General features: G+C 44.3%; 1 protein-coding gene across 11 annotated transcripts in view; it reads left to right on the top strand.

Moving 5' to 3' along the window:
* Positions 1–9,540, top strand: part of LOC112661802 (amyloid beta precursor protein) — a 262,644-nt gene extending 253,104 nt beyond the window's left edge. For all 11 annotated transcript variants that reach the window (XM_025449933.3, XM_025449932.3, XM_025449931.3 and 8 more), the window contains one exon: positions 8,331–9,540. In XM_025449933.3, coding sequence (XP_025305718.1) covers positions 8,331–8,432 — 102 coding nt within the window. In that variant the 3' untranslated portion in view covers positions 8,433–9,540. The remainder of the gene's footprint in view (positions 1–8,330) is intronic.
* Positions 9,541–16,497: the final 6,957 nt, after the last annotated feature.

Genomic DNA, 16,497 nt, shown 5'->3' with positions numbered 1-16,497 from the left:
CCCACCGACTGAGCCAGCCAGGCGCCCTTCATGTATTTTAAAATGCAGTTCTGGTGTTGGGGAGTGGGTGGGTAATCCTCATAGTATGTGTAATTTTTTTTTTAAGATCTTACTGATTTATTTGAGAGAGTACCAGTGGGGCGGCGTTGGGGGTGGGGACAACAAAGGGAGAAGCAGGCGCCCCTATGATTTTTTAGGAAACTCTTAGAGAAAGTGAGTTAATATGTCTTAAGAAGTATTAGAATTTTCTAGAACCGAAAGAGATCTCTGTGATCAGTCAAATTGATCTTTTCATTTGGTAGATGAGAAAATAGCTGGCAGCTGCTCACCTGTTGTTGAACCAGGTAGGGCCAAGGTCCAAATACAGATTGTCCCATATCTGACCATGTGTCTTCTGCCAGAGAAAAGTCCAGATATTTCCAGTGAGTCAAACTTCTCACTACCCGCCGTCCCCTGGAAGAAATGTCCTCCAAACCATTCTCGATCAGAGAAAGGCAGGAAACGTTTAAATAAATGTATGGCAAAGCCAGAAACCTCATTGCGTTCAGCTCTTAACATTCTCCAGGCTGCTTGTTGATGGGATCTGCTGATGGAATTGGTTTTGAGTCTTCTTTTCCCTGTCCGTACTGGTGTGGACGTGCTGGGGGCAGCAAGATGTAAAAGAACAGAACGATTGACAGCCTAGACTGTCAGCACATCAAGTAGGCAATGACAGCATCACCGACTCTGGGGTGTTGCTCTTATAATCGTTATTTCTGAGCTCGTGTCCTTTGAAAAAGATGTATCATTGTTAGCATCAGTTTACTTCTCAATCACTCAAAACATTTTTTTCCCATTGCATATTTGGGCAAAAAAAAAAAAAATGTTTTCATACTTGAATAGTTAAAAAGCCCCTTTCATTTCTTTAATATATTTTATGGGAGTTGTTTGTTTTTAGTTGAAGCTTAGTTGACCTACAATGTTCGTTAGTTTCAGGTGTGCAACCAAGTGATTTGACAGTTCTGTACATTCCACGGCACTCAGCACAATGAGTGTAGTCACCATCTGTCACCAGTAATTGTAGGTTTTAATGGCCTTGGACTGGCAAATCCTCCCAAGAGGCATCTTCCTTTTTATCAATTCAAGTGCCTGTTTGGGATGCCAAAGTCCAAAGAGCCTATATTGGTTTGCTAGAGCTGCCACAGCAACGTCACAAATGGGGTGGCTGAAACAACAGAAATTTATTTCCTTACAATTCTAGAAGCTACAGGTCTGCGATTGATTAGTCTGTAGGTTTGATTTTTCTTCTGAGGCCTCCTTCCTTGGCTTGTAGGTGGCCTACTTGGGCCTTCACGTCGTCCTTTCTCTGTGCATGTCTGTGTCCTGATCTCTTCCTGTAGAGACACCAGTGTTATTGGATTTAACCTTAATTACTGTAATTAATGATCTCATTTAACCTTAATTACTACTTTAAAGACCTTGTCTTCAAATACAGTCCTGTTGTGAGGCACAGGGGGGTTAGGACTTCACCATGAATTTGGGGAGGACACACTTGAGCCTGTAACAGAGCTCAGAGATGCTGGGCAGAAAAGCAAGGTTTCTCTAGTAGACTCGCTGCCATGGTTGTGCGTGAGACTTACCAGCTACTTATTTAAAAGGACACATCCCCACGTCCCACCTCAGACCTAAGGAGACAGTTCCCAAATAGGCTTAGAACCTGAGTGTTGAAAACGTTCCCAACTGAATCAGGCATACAGTCACTTTTGAGAGTCACAGATCACTCTCCTTCTTCTCAGTCACCGGTCTGAGCCAGCTGTAAAGTGTAGAAAATGGTACCCCTTGTCTGCAAGAGAACTAGTTACCTTTTAAAGCCTTGTCAGAGAATAAGTTGACACTTTAATGCAGCTCCTAGAAAAAAAAAAAAAAAAAAGAAAGAAAGAAAAAATTTCATTTTGAAGCCAGAAGGCATCCTGAAAGGAGCAGAATTGTTGGGAGGACGGTTATCAGCTCTTCTCTTGATACTCACTCCACTCACTATTTGAGAACATCTAGAAACTTCTCCAGAGTGAATGCCCTCCTTGTATTATGTTTCTTTTCCTCATTTCTTCTCACCTCCTTCTTGAAAGTGCAGATGTTGTTGGGAGCCTGGAAACCACCCCCTTCTCCCTCTCCAGGCCTTCCTTTCTCTCCTTTCTGGAAGCATCGCTTTGTGCAGTTGTGTGTTGAGCACATAGGGTGGCACAGGACCAGAACTTCCTCCAAGGTGCTGTTCACCGTCCCCGCCCTTGGGAAGGCTGCAGTCTAGCAGATTCTGTTATGTAGCAGATGGGACTCTTCTACACTGATGTCAATTGACACTGAATATTCAACAACACGTGCTATAGCTCTTTCCACCACTTCTCCTAAATGGAGACCTCACCTTTGAAAAGGGGCCAAGAGGGGACAGGACAGATGTTTAAGGGTACAAGCTGGCAACAAGCAGTCAGTGAGGCCCAGAGAGCTAGTGCACAAAAGATAGACCCCAATACTGTATTATAATCATCACCTTGCCAAGAGGCTAGAACTTTATTATTCCAAATACTAATAAGAAAGCCTAAGAACAGGGGCACCTGTGGGTCTCAGTGGTTGAGCATCTGCCTTCGGCTCAGCGTAATCCAGGGGTCCTGGGAACGAGTCCCGCCTCAGGCTCCCCACAGGGGAGCTTTTCCCTCTGTCTATGTCTCTGCCTCTCTGTGTGTCTCTCATGAATAAATAAAATCTTTAAAAAAAGAAAAGGAAAGAAAGAAAAAGAAAGAAAGAAAGAAAGAAAGAAAGAAAGAAAGAAAGAAAGAAAGAAAGAAAGAAAGAAAGCCTAAGAACGGATAATTCTCTGACCTGATAGAGGTACTAATTATCACTACCCTGACAAGCGTATTACAAAGTATAAATGTATCAAGTTAACGTGTTGTACACCCTAATTTACATATTGTTATATGTCAAATATATCTCAGTAATAAAAAATTGGGGGGAGGGGTGGCACAAATTCTCTTTACTATAGAGTATAAAAAACGTTTCCATTCACAGGTCTGATAACTGGAACATCAGGAATCTTCCATCCTTCACTCCCCATCCATCAGGTTAATGATCTAAATGAGAAGAGACTTGCTAGTTAGCTCTTCACAGCGTTGTAGCATGTGACTTTCCCTGATGAATGGGCCGTCATACTGGTAGCATTATACAAATGCGTCCTTAGGGGTCCTTTCTTCCTGCTGGGAAGTTGACCCGCAGGGATGGAGGCACCTAGCAACCACTAACAGGTGTTGTGGGACAGTCGGACAGGAGGGTCAGGTTAAATGGGAAGCAGGGGGTACAGAAGAGTGTGGCTGGACCTGGAATCTCTCGTGGCTGGAAGCAAACAGCAAATGTTGCAAGGTCAGAGGCCAGTGTCAGGGATCGCTGATGATGAAGGCACAGCAGAGGAGTCCATTGGCTGCCTGAAAGGTCACTGACCGTGGGCAGCAAACACAAGTGAACCACTTATAAGGAGGGGGAATCACAGTTTAAAAAAAGGAATGTAGGGGCACCTGGGTGTCGCAGTGGTTGAGCGTCTGACTTCGGCTCAGGGTGTGATCCTGGAGTCCTGGGATCGAGTCCCACATCGGGCTTCCCACAGGGAGCCTGCTTCTCCCTCTGCCTGTGTCTCTGCCTCTCGCTCTCTCTGTGTCTCATGAATAAGTAAGTAAAATCTAAAAAAAAAAAAAACAAAATGAATATATACAGGACTGAACACAAAACCCAACCCTGGGGGGTTAGAGGTGGGGTGAATAACTAGCCCAAACACCTGGTTAGTGTTCGCTTTGTTTTCCTTCCCGTTGTACGAGCTCCCTTGTTGGTCGTACTATCATCCATTTGTGAGCACGTATTAAGTCAGTGTGGTTTATCTTCTTCTCCTTTCCCTGACCACCTAGATGCCCTGAAGTGGAATATTTTAGGGGCCAGGACTCTATGGTTCAGCCTATCTCAGCGTCGTGCACTAAAGAGACACCCAGTAGCACACATCCTGCCAGTTATTCTACATAAGAATATTAAAACATGGGCTTCTGCCCCCACACCAGGAGACGATGTGATTCAGAGGAACTAGAAACTAAGGAGACTCACAATTTCATCTCTGCAGTCTTGACAGTTAAGCTGTAAATTCCTCTGGATATAGTGAGGGGAACAAAGGCTGCAGCCAAGCCGGAGTGCCGTGCGGAGGGCCCTGGGGTCTCCTGTGAAGACACAGCGCACAGTACCTAGAGCCTGATGAAGACTCAGGACCACTTATGGATGAGATCTCATCCAGAAATTCGGGACACAGGGTGTGTGCAGAGGGCGTGTGTGCATGTGTGTTTTCACCTCAGCCAGTGATCAGTGTTCCTGCCTGGAACTGTTCCTGTGGGCAGATGAGGATTCATTCTTCCCTCATTCCTTCCAGAACAGGCATCACTGGCTCCAACTTCTCCTGGCTCTGCTCGAAAGGAAATGATATTGAGGTGTTCATGCCAGAGCCCTGCATGCACCATAGTGGCCCGGCCCTCGCACGGTGGCCCACACCAGTGCAGTAGCTTATCCAAGAAGGACCTATCCCTGCGCCCCACTGGGGAGGAAGCCTCCCTCTTACCTGATGCTCTTGTTTAGTGGTAGGTTTATCCATGGTTGTGAATACTCAGTGCTTCACCTTGAGCTTTCAAGGGGCTCAGGATAAAGGGATACAACCCAAGCTCCTTGGGCACCATTTTGTAAAAATAATCCCTCCTCCTGCAGCTCCTGAGCCCTCCGGTCTGAGGGCTAAGCCTCCCCACTGCAGGAACGGTGAGGCTTGAGCTGCCCTCCCAGCAGCAAAAGATAATGAGGATTAGCAGGTGGAAAAGGGCCAGGAAGACAGGAAAAGTTAGATGCCTGGTTTCCGCCTCTGCCTCACATTTCTGCAGGGTTGTGTGAAGCATTTGGCTTTGGCCTTTGAAGAGGAGATAAACCATTAAGTTGCCAGGTGTTCCCCTGACCTTGATGAACGCAGATGACAGTTGACAGCCAGTGCGAGGGTTGATGGGGTTCCAGGGGGACATGCAGGCACAACGCCCTGACGGTCACGCAGCACTTTGTGCTCACAAACGGAGCAGCTTTGCGCTGGATCTCCTCAGCAAGACTTTTTTTTTTTTTTTCTCCCCATCTTGACACTATTTGAAATATCAGTTAAAAGGTGGCACAGAAACAAAAAGATGCCCAGGGTGGCGTGGCGTCGTGCCCCAGACGGGCCGCTTCCTGGCTAGCAGCTTGGGAGAGTTGAATGAAATCTTGCATTATTGGTGCTGATCTTTAGTGATGGCGTTTGAACTTACAGGTCCGTGGCTAATGACACAACTGCCAATTAAAGGACAGTGACCTCATTTGTTGACAACACAGTGGGTCAGAGGAAGAGCGGGGATAGGAAAACATCTGTGATTAGCCCCATAAGGACGATGGTGCCAAGTGTCCGCTGGCGCAGTGTCCTCTGGGGACCGCTTGGCAGCAGCTCGTCGGTGGCTTTGTTCTAAGGGGAAGTGCCAGGGGGATCCCTGGGTGGCTCAGCGGTTTAGCACCTGCCTTTGGTCCAGGGAGTGATCCTGGGGTCCTGGGATCAAGTCCCACGTCAGGCTCCCTGCATGGAGCCTGCTTCTCCCTCTGCCTGTGTCTTTGCCTCTCTCTCTCTCTCTCTCTCTCTCTCTCTCTGTCTTTCATGAATAAATAAAAATCTTAAAAAAAAAAAAAAAAAAAGAATGTAAGGGGAAGTGCCCCTGCCTGGTACTGGGAGCAGCTTGGTGCAGGCGGCTTGGGCAAGGCCGCGGAGTGGGATCGGTCTGGGGATGGGAACCTAAGAATCCTGCACTTAGTGGGGGGCTGTACATCCTCCTCTCCTGGCTGGCCTGGGCTTAGCTTTGGAAAGTGGTGATTCCAGCTCCTGCGCATGAGGCGGAGTGACCACGGGGGAGCCAGATCATTCCAGTTTTACTGAAATGCAGCTGACATGGAGCACTGCGGTAATTTTAGGTACACAACCTGGTGATTTGATACCTGTATGTATTGTGAAACGATCACCGCAGTAAGTGTAGTTGACACCTTCCACCTCGCATAGAGCTATTTTCCTTGTGATGAGAACTTCTAAGATATACTCTTTTTTTTTTTTTTAAGTAGGCACCCACCCAACATGGGGCTTGAACTCACCACCCGGGAATCAAGAGTCACATGTTCCACTGACTGAGCCAACCAGGCGCCCCAAGATCTACTCTTTTAGTAACTTTCAAATACGCAGTACAGTATTACCGTTAACTTATAGTCGCCATGCCGTCCATACACCCCCAGAACTTATTTACCTTATAATTGGAAGTTTGTGTCTTCTGACCACCTTCACCCTTTCTGCCCCCCTCCCACCCCACCGCTCCACCACTGCCCCCTGCCTCCTCTGGCAACCACCAGTCTGTTCTCTATCAGAGTTTGATTTTTTTCAGATTCCACATATAAGTGAGACCATATAATACTTGTCTTTCTCTGTCCGGCCTGTTTCATTTAGCATAATGAGCATTATGCCCTCAGGCCCATCCATTCACAAATGGCAGAAATTAACTTTTTTTCATGGCTGAATAATATCCCAGTGAATGATACTCTGCTCACCTGTGGGTGGACGCGTAGGTGGTTTCCGTGCTGCGGCTGTTGGAAATACTGCTGCAGTGAACATGAGGTTGCAGGTAGCCTTTCGAGATCGTGATTTCATTTCCTTCCGATAAATACCCAGCAGTGGAATTGCTGGATGCTCTGGTAGTTTTAGGTGTCGTTTATTCAGGAACCGCCACACTGTTTTCCACAGTGATTGTACCAATCTTTCAGTCTGAATTATTCATTAGCCAGCTGGGGTCTAGTCCTGTCGGGCTCCATCCCCAGACCTGGTGTCTTAGCTCCAACACACCTGTTCTCTGGTGTTTTTACTTCATGGGGTTCAGGGGTGATGCATCAAAGAGACAGCTGTGTGGGTCCAGAACCATGCCAGGCTGGCTCTCAGGGGAAAGCTGTATGAAGAGCTGAATGTGACCTTGCAGCACTCATCCGGGGGGAATGACCCAGCAGTGTTCTGGAAATGGTGGGAGGACCCCGGTTTCATTATGTGCAGCATAGACATACAGTATCCTTGAGAGGGAAAAACCATCCTCTGTACCGTACGTCCTAACTTCTCTGTGGAAAACAGGCTTCATTCTGATGACATTTGTGTCGATTCTCTTCATCTTCCAATGCCTTATGTTAAAAATAACAAAGCTCAGCTTTCATTCATTCAGCATAGAGGTCAGTAGTTTCTTCTGTGCAGTGTGAGTGGTACAGTAAATACCCTAGATACTAGATGTGACACTCCCCACATCACAGGGCCTGTCTAGGCACCTGGCACGTTTACAGCCGTCAGCCTGATCCTAGAGATAGAACACATCAGCACAGAGGATCTGTTTTTAAATCTTCAGCTGGACATACACTCTACAGTCTTAGTACCAGTTAAAAAAAAAAAAAATACATGGGACGCCTGGGTGGCTCAGCGGTTGAGTGCCTGCCTTCGGCTCAGGGCATGATCCTAGAGACCTGGGATCGAGTCCTGCGTTGAGCTCCCTGCATGGAGCCTGCTTTCTCTCTGCCTGTGTCTCTGCTTCTCTCTGCCTCTGTGTCTCTCATGAGTAAATAAATAAAATATTTCTTAAAAATACGTGTGTGTATATATATACACACATAATCTAGAACAGTATATTTGAATATATTTCCTTTTTTTCCTTGCCACATGGCCTCTTTGATATATGTAGATTATCATTTACGTTAAAAGACTCATATTAAGTTTAGTGAAAGCAGGGAGAAAATTAAAATGAGTGTGGAAAAGATGATCAGCTGTCGAGATTTATTTGCCTGTATACTTTGCTGACTGTCTCTCCATGATGCTCTTGGATTTTTTTTTTCCAGCTCACCACCACCCTTTCAAGTAAAACAGTTTTCCATTGTGGCCTTTTTGTCATTTCTTGAGCCAAGAGGGAGGAAAAAAAAAAAAAAAAAACCATATTGCTCTGCAAGTATCCAGTTGCTGTTAAGGCTTAGGGAAGCGACCAGCGAGCACTTTGCAGGCAGAGCCAGCTCGACAAGGTTTCAGGCTCCCCCTGGTGGCCAGATGGAGCATCCCTGTAACTGGAGGGTCACAGGCGTCCTGCTGGGAGGCGGCGCAGTGGGAGGGAAAGAAGAGTCCTGCGCTCCTTATCCCTTACCTGTTCAATGTTTGCACTTTTAAAAGATGGATATTTTTTTTTTACTCACTTGTCCTCGCCCTTGCATCTCAGGTTGACGCTGCTGTGACCCCAGAGGAGCGCCACCTCTCCAAGATGCAGCAGAATGGCTATGAAAACCCAACTTACAAGTTCTTCGAGCAGATGCAGAACTAGACCACCGCCACAGCAGCCTCCGGAGTTGGACAGCAAAACCATTGCTTCACTACCCATCGGTGTTCATTTATAGAATAATGTGGAAAGAAACAAACCCTTCTGTTTTATTATTTACTCATTATCGCCTTTCGACAGCTGTGCTGTAACACAAGTAGATGCCTGAACTTGAATTAATATACAAATCAGTAATGTATTCTCTCTCTTTACATTTTGGTCTCTACATTATTAATGGGTTTTGTGTACTGTAAAGAATTTAGCTGTATCAAACTAGTGCATGAATAGATTCTCTCCTGATTATTTATCACGTAGCCCCTAGCCAGTTGTATATTATTCTTGTGGCTTGTGACCCAATTAAACTCCTACTTGAAATATGCTTTAAGAATCGATGGGGGATGCTTCGTGTGAACATGGGAGTGTAGCTGCTTCTCTTGCCTAAGTATTCTTTTCCTGATCACTATGCATTTTAAAGTTAAAGAGCATTTTTAAGTATTCCAAATGATCTAGAGAATTTTTTTCCATGATTGCATTTTACTGTACAGAATGCTGCTTCTGCTATATTTGTGATAGAGGAATTACAAGGATACACATTTATTTCTTTGTGCCTGTTTTATGTGCACACATTAGGCATTGAGAATTGAAACTTTTTTGTCCATGTATCTTTGGATCTTTGATAAAGAATCCCTGTTCATTGTAAGCACTTTTACGGGTGGGGTAGGGGTGGGGGGGAGGGAGTGCTCTGCTGGTCTCAAATTACCAAGAATTCGCCCAAGAAATTTTCCGCAGGATGATTGTACAGAATCATTGCTTATGACCATGATAGCTTTCTACACTGTATTACATAAATAAATTAAATAAAATCACCCTGGGCAAGAGTTTTCTTTAAGGGATAAGTAGGACGTTAAATATTCAAAGTAATCTGGGAGTGGGGAGAAAAGAGGCAGATTCAGCTTCTTTTAACCAGCCTAAAACGTTTTATTTATGACAGCGAAAGAAAGTAAAAGGGGCAAAATCAGGGAATGGGGAAAGCCTATCTAGGCAAACCCTTTAAGATTTTCTTCAATTTGTATAAAACGGTGTTTTCATGTAAATAAATACATTCTTGGAGGAGCGCCGTTGTGCTGGTGTGAATGATTCCATGGTAACTACCTGCTGAGCATGTAGTCTTCTAAAGGCTGGTGAGAGGTCTTCTAACATAATCGAACACTGGACATCCACACCTTTGTATCTTAACTGCAAGGCCGGGTAGGAAATTGGGGCCAACGTGCATCTTCCAGTGCTAGTAAAGTACTTCGTTGACCTAATTCAGCTTTAAACTTGGTCCAAAGTATTTTGCCACCACATCCTGGTCCTCAAGCTTGCCCCTGTCCTAACCTGTTCAGACTGCTGTATCAAGATACACAGACCCGATAAGCCAAGAAATAACAGAAATTTACTTTTCATGGTCCTGGAGATTGGAAGTCCACGGTCAAGGTGCCAGCATGGTCTCTCGAGGACCTTCCAGGTCGCAGCTTTCACATTGTACAAGGGCACTAATCCCGTTTTAAGGCTCCTCCTGACCTTAGTCACCTCCTAAAGGCCCCGCCTCCTCATGACCATCACGTTGGGCATTACACTTTCAACACAAGAATTGTGAGGAGGCACAGACATCCAGGCAGACCATCACCATCTCAAATAAGAGATGAAGAGACAACTTCTGGGGAAGCTAAAAAACCAAGACGAGCTCGTGGCTATCTCTAGAGCAGGTTTCCTGAACTGTGGCACAACTGGCATTTTGTAGGGATTCCTTCCTGGTTCTGGGGCGCTGTCCTGAGCAGTGAATGATGTTTAGCAGCATTTCTGGTCTCTACTCGTGAGATGCCAGGAGCACTCCCCAGTTGTGACCATCAAAAATGTCTCCAGACGTTTCTGGGGGGCTGAATTGCCCCCACTTAGGGACTCCTGTAGCTATTTTAACACAGTGTCCTATGTGTATGATTTTCAATCAGAGCAGTCTATCCAGTTGCTACCTCAGAGTTCTAAGAACACACTGACCTGGTGTCTCTGCTGTATTATGCTTGAGATCCGTGAACATGCGCACCAGCCTTCTCGTTTCAGCTTTAGATTCGACCTCTTAACCTAAAACACAGAAAATCAGTTGTTTCATCATGCACTATGCTCGATGAACAGACTGCATTAAACTCGTCTGTGTGTCCTGTTCTCATGAGAACAAAATCGCTCTCTCCTTCCTTCTGTTAAGGGTGCTTAGACCTGACAGCTGTGGGAAGGTGCGTTAGGTGTGACAGTTTGGGTATAAGCTGAGTTCCTTTTTGCTGGGATAGAAGGCAGCCAGTGGGGGATAGTTAGTCCTAGTAGGACAGTACATTGTCTCATGACGCTGGTAAATTGAGACTGAACTTGCTCAAAGGTTTAGGATGTTCCTCCCAGACTAGCTTCAACCCCAGTAACAGCAAATTTTAACTGTGATCATTTCAGAGCTAATGAGGACATTTTTAAAGCATATAATAGATTTTATAGATCTGTAGATAGAATTTATGAAAAGAAATGATCATGCTTTCTAATCTTGGTTTTCAAGTTGGAAATAATTCTCCAGATAGTTTGGAGATTAATTGGGATTAATCGATAGGCAATTTGTCCAGCCCAGAAATCAGTGAGATTTGAGAGGAGTTCGGCATGGCCAACCTGATAGGTGACAAATGGCACCTCAACATAGTTTTCATTTGCATTTATCTTCCTATGAAGAAAGTTCAATATTCTTTGATCTTCCCAAGGGCTATTTTGTGCTTCCGAATTTTCTGTTCCTGTCTTTTGTTTTGGGCTTGAAATCTATTTTGCCCTCGGGATTGCAAACCCTGCTGTCTTACTGTGTCCATTTGCCTGATAAATCTTTGTTCATCCCCTTTATTTTTAGCTTTTTCAGCTGCTGCGTTTTAAAGTGCATGACTTGTACACAGCGCAGAGTTGGTTTTTGCTAGAGGAGCCAATTTGGAAGTCTTTTTGGCTTAATAGGCAAGTTAAGCCCATTTAGTTTTATGATATGACTGCTCTGTTTGCTCTCAGTTCTATCGTCTGCTGTAATTACTGAGTGTATTATATATCCTGTGTCTCCGGGAAGGAGGGCTCTTGGCGAACGCATACGTGCATGTGTGCGTGCATACATATGTGCATGCGTGTTCGCAGTTTATAGGAAGCTTTGTATTTTCATTCTAGTGGTTACTTTTTTACTAATGATTTTCATAGTGTTCTCCTTTTTTCCTTAACTTTTACAAGCATATCGTTTGTCTTTTCCAAATGGTATTCTTTGACCCCTTCCTACCACCTACACAATAGTGAATGGTCTCTCCCTGCTTTCCCCCTTTTCTCTGCCTTCTCCCATTTGTTCTATTTATTCAGACCTAAGTGTTTATATATTTTTCTTCAACCCCCGACCCCACCCTATTTTAGTTTCAGCTCTATAGTGGAATATGTGAAATGCTCAATCGGTTTTTTGTCCCTAGACATCTTTTGGTGGATGAAGCCCACCCTCCAGTTAGAAACTAGAATTCCTCAGCAAGAGCATGTGTGGCGCCTGTTAGGGTCAGAGGAGCATGAGACTCTTAATCTCAGGGTTGTGAGTTCCAGCCCCATGTTGGGTATAGAGATTACTAAAAAATAATAAATTTCAAAAAAAAGAAGAAGAAAGAGAATATGTGGATTCTAAAAGTTTCTGACACATTCAAAACTGATTTTTCTATGACCTTGAAACTTGAAGGGCAGCTTCTCTTTCCTTAAGTGTCTAGAAAATGCTGCTCCACTATTGCCTTGCTTCATATATTATTGTTGAGAAATCTGAAGCCAATCTACTTCTCTTTGCTTTTGTTAAGTGTTTTCATTTTTTACCTAGAGGCTCTGAGAATTTTTTTTCTTTATCTTTAAAGTCGAATATTTCTGAGTTGATTATTCATGCAGTTTTCCTAGGTAACCCCTGGGGGCCCTTTCAGTGTGTCGATTCAGTTCTTTATTTCTGGAACTTTTTCTTGGATTACAGTCTTAAGTACTCTGTTCCATTATTTTCTTTGTCAGCGACACCCAGGAGTACACACATTCGGCCTCTTTTTGCTCATTTCCATTTCCACCTCATTCTGATCCTTTTTGTAAAATTATTTTCTCATTTTCTTTTCTTTTAATATTTTATTTATTTATTCATGAAAGACACAGAGAGAAGCAGAGACATAGGCAGGAGGAGAAGCAGGCTCCCTGTGGGGAGCCTGATGCCCAGGACCCCAGGATGACCACCTGAGCCAAAGGCAGAGAGGCTCAACCACTGAGCCACCCAAGTGCCCCATTCTGATCCTTTTTAAAACGTATTTTCTTGGGCAGCCCTGGTGGCTCAGCGGTTTAGCGCCACCTTCAGCCCAGGGCGTGATCCTGGAGACCTGGTATCGAGTCCCACGTCAGGCTCTCTGCATGGAGCCTGCTTCCCTCTGCCTCTGTGTGTGTGTGTGTGTGTGTGTGTGTGTGTATCTTTCATGAATAAATAAATAAAATCTTAAAAAAAACAAACCTTATTTTCTTGGGCAGCCCTGGTGGCCCAGTAGTTTAGCGCCACCTTCAGCCCAGGGCGTGATCCTGGAGACCCCGGATCGAGTCCCACGTTGGGCTCCCTGCATGGAGCCTGCTTCTCTCTCTCTCTCTCTCTCTCTCTCTCTTTCTGTTTCTCAAGAATAAATTTTAAAAATCTTTAAAAATAAAACTTATTTTCTCATTTTCATTCTCTTGGTTTTCCTTCTTCTACTCAGTTCCCTTTATTAAGTTTTTACGTGAACCCATTCTCCTGTGGGCCCCTCACAGCCTGCTCTTTATTACAGATGCAGTCCTGTGATTTTCTCCTCCATCCTTCCCTAAATTCAATCAGCTCTCGTTGCCTTTCTTCCTGATTTTTGTCTTGATTTCTCTCCTTAGCTTTTGTTATTTCTGATTCCTGGGTATTTTCCAGATGCACGTTGGAGGCTGTTCAATCCAGTGTTGGTTGCAGTCGTTGTCAACTTCATGGTGCTTTTGAGGGGGAGTCTTGCCCAGCCGAGGAGCTTTTCTTCCTAACTTCGGATGTTTCACAGTCGTTCTCTCTAGAAACATCTGCGCTTTTCCATTTACAGTAACAGGGTGGGCAGGTGCCTAGGTAAGAGCACGTTCTTCCGTGGGTTCTGCTCTGTTCTGCAGTTTCCCCATGGGCGGCGTTGGGAGGCAGCACCAGGTGTGCCTTGCTCCTGTTCTCTGTAGGATTCTTCATGCTGCTCACTTTCTTCTTTCCCTTCCCCGCCGGCCTCCCAAGAACACCCCCTCTCCTCCCACAGAACCGTGGGCTTCTCCAAGTCCCCCTCTCTGGTCCCACCCACTCACAGAGCCCCCCCCCCTTTGCAACCAGGGATCTCCACTACCAACTCCCCATCTGCCTTCATTATTTTTGTATATATTATTTCATTTTTCTCTTTTGAGGGTGATTTTATCTTTTTTCTCCCTCAAAGTCCCTGGCTCCCCTCAGGCTTTGCAGACCTCCTTCCCCCTCATTTCTGCACCCACCCATTGGTGTGTCCTGGCTGCCACAGGCCAGCTATGGCCATGCTGTTGGAACTTGTTTTCTTTTTTTTTTTTTTTCCTCTACCTACAGATAATTTGAAAATTGCAGTTCCTTTTCCTCTTAGTAATGCTGAAGAGGGAGATTTAACCACCATTATGGGGAAATCCCTACGCTAGTATGTTTTCAAAGCTCCCCCAGGTGATTCCTATATGCAACCCCGTGGAGAGCCTCTTGTTGTATCACTATGTGCTTTCAACTTGTTTCACAGATATCGCCTCAAAAATCCTTTGGCTTCCTGGCCATGACTGTCTAATCGTCTTTCTACCTGAGTCCTCCATGGAGTTCTGGTCTTCAGATCCGTGTTCCTCAATGCCTCTCTCATTCTCCTGTATCAGAATTACCTGGAAGCCTGGCCCCAAAAAAATGCAATTTCCTGGATCCCATCTTGGATCTACTTAGATAATCCCTGGAGACCCACAACTCTTCATTTTGAATCAGTACGTCCTCCTGTAATTATATAAACCATGAGAGGTCATAAGAATTGCAGCTTCAGATGCTAGTGGCCTCAAGGCTCTGCCCTCAGGGTTTCTCTACTATACACTGTTCTAAGTAACCTCAGCCACATGGGAAATATTCATAATAACTCATGTGCAAAGCTTAAACCTAGATCTTCTCCCTGAGTTTCAAGCCCAGATTCTTATTTTTGTTTTAATAATATACATGGTGATTATAAATGCTATTGTAGATAATCCAGAATGTAGGAAGAAAAAGGATTCACCCATAATCCACCCCCATCCTGACAGAAGTATTGCCAATACTTTTGCATATATACTTTCAGTAGTTTTAAGTCACGTGGATTTACCTCGCTTGCTTTTTTTTCATATCTAGTAACCTATTTCCTGCTTTTCCACTCACTTTAATATGTGCATATTCTTGTGTCACCGAAAAATTTCTCAACTATTTTTAAAGACCACATAAAGATATTCAATCTACCCTCTTGGGAAATTTTTTTGCTATTACTCTGTTTAAGCCAATATCTTTGACCACAAACCAATGTGTTCTTTAGTTTTTGCTTTTTAATAAAAGATAGTTTAACATCTGCTGCAAGAATGCACATGAGTCAGGCTCGGCCTCGGTCTCCTGATTTGTAAAATAAGATAATAATAGTTCTTCATACAGTGGTCATGAGGGTTAAATCTGTTAATATATATGAAGTGTTCAGAACATTTTCTGACATGGAGTAAGTGGTATGTAAGTGTTAGCTACTCGGGAGCGTGTCCGAGAACTAGAAGGGTATTTTTAATTCTTATCTCTTTATTCGTAATACCTAACTGATGTTCAAAAAAGGAAGTTCTACCCTCATCAGTAGTATATGTGAGTGTCCTCTCAAAGCACCAACAGGACTGAGGAGGACTTAGGTAATGTCACATATTGCCAAGTTGAAATGAAAAGAGGCTAATTTTGCCTTCATTGTACATAGCATTTTCCTATTAGGCTGGTTATTCAGGGATAATTCTCTTGTAGAAGATTCTAGAAAGTTCCCTGCAGCCATCTTCTTCTCTTTCTTCTTCCCTATGTATAGATATAAGGACACTGCAGTGGTGTGATTTTGTGTGCATAGGAAAAACCAGAGCACAAACCACTATGTAATTCCCTTGCTTTGATTTTATATATATTTTTAACTATCTTATTCATTTATTTGGCAGAGAGAAAGCACGCGCACAAGCAGGGGGAATGGCAGAGGGAGAGTTGGAGAAGCAGACTCCCCACTGAGCGGAGTCTGACTCGACTTGGGGCTTTATCCCAGGACCCTGAGATCACGACCTGAGCCAAAGGCAGATGCTTAACCAACTTAGCCACCGGGCACCCCTGACTATATATATTTACTTGTGGAATACACTTGCAGATCAAATCAGAATATGAAGATCCATTATGGTTATTAAAGCACCACCTCTTCTGGCAACTTAGAGGCCCTGAGGCCAACCAGCAGGCAATGTCTCATTTCTAACGTTGCTCTGTTTGAAAAGATTTTAGAGTAATTTCCAGCGTAAATCATTTTAATTGTCATTAAGTCGTCTTGGATAACTAAGTGTTCTTGGAAAACCTGTTTGACACACCTCAGAGCATACTGCAATTTTTAACTGCTCTAAATTTAGTTTTTCTCAAGCTGAACTGTTTCTCCAAACTAGGAATCTTTCTTAAGAACCTCAAACTTTCCTCCTTCAGTTTGTGAGGTGGCCACAGTTGCTTCACCTTGGCTCATTCATTCACATCACACTGTTACTGAATGCCTACTGTATACACGCAGACAGTGCCAGGGATGGGGGATACAGTGGCTAAAAAACAAACATGTGGTTCCACTCGCAAGACCTTACAAGTCTCCAAGTTACCACAACTATGCACACAGTGACTTTACACTAACAATTTTTATTTTGCCACAAGTCAGCAATTTGAACAGGGCTCAATGGAGAAGGCATGTGTCCACATAGTATCAATGGGGGCAGCTCATCT

This window comes from Canis lupus, chromosome 31 (assembly GCF_003254725.2).
Source record: "Canis lupus dingo isolate Sandy chromosome 31, ASM325472v2, whole genome shotgun sequence".
Classification (NCBI taxonomy): Eukaryota; Metazoa; Chordata; class Mammalia; order Carnivora; family Canidae; genus Canis; species Canis lupus.
Note: the sequence above shows the minus strand (reverse complement) of the source record. Positions and strands in the feature narration are given on the sequence as shown.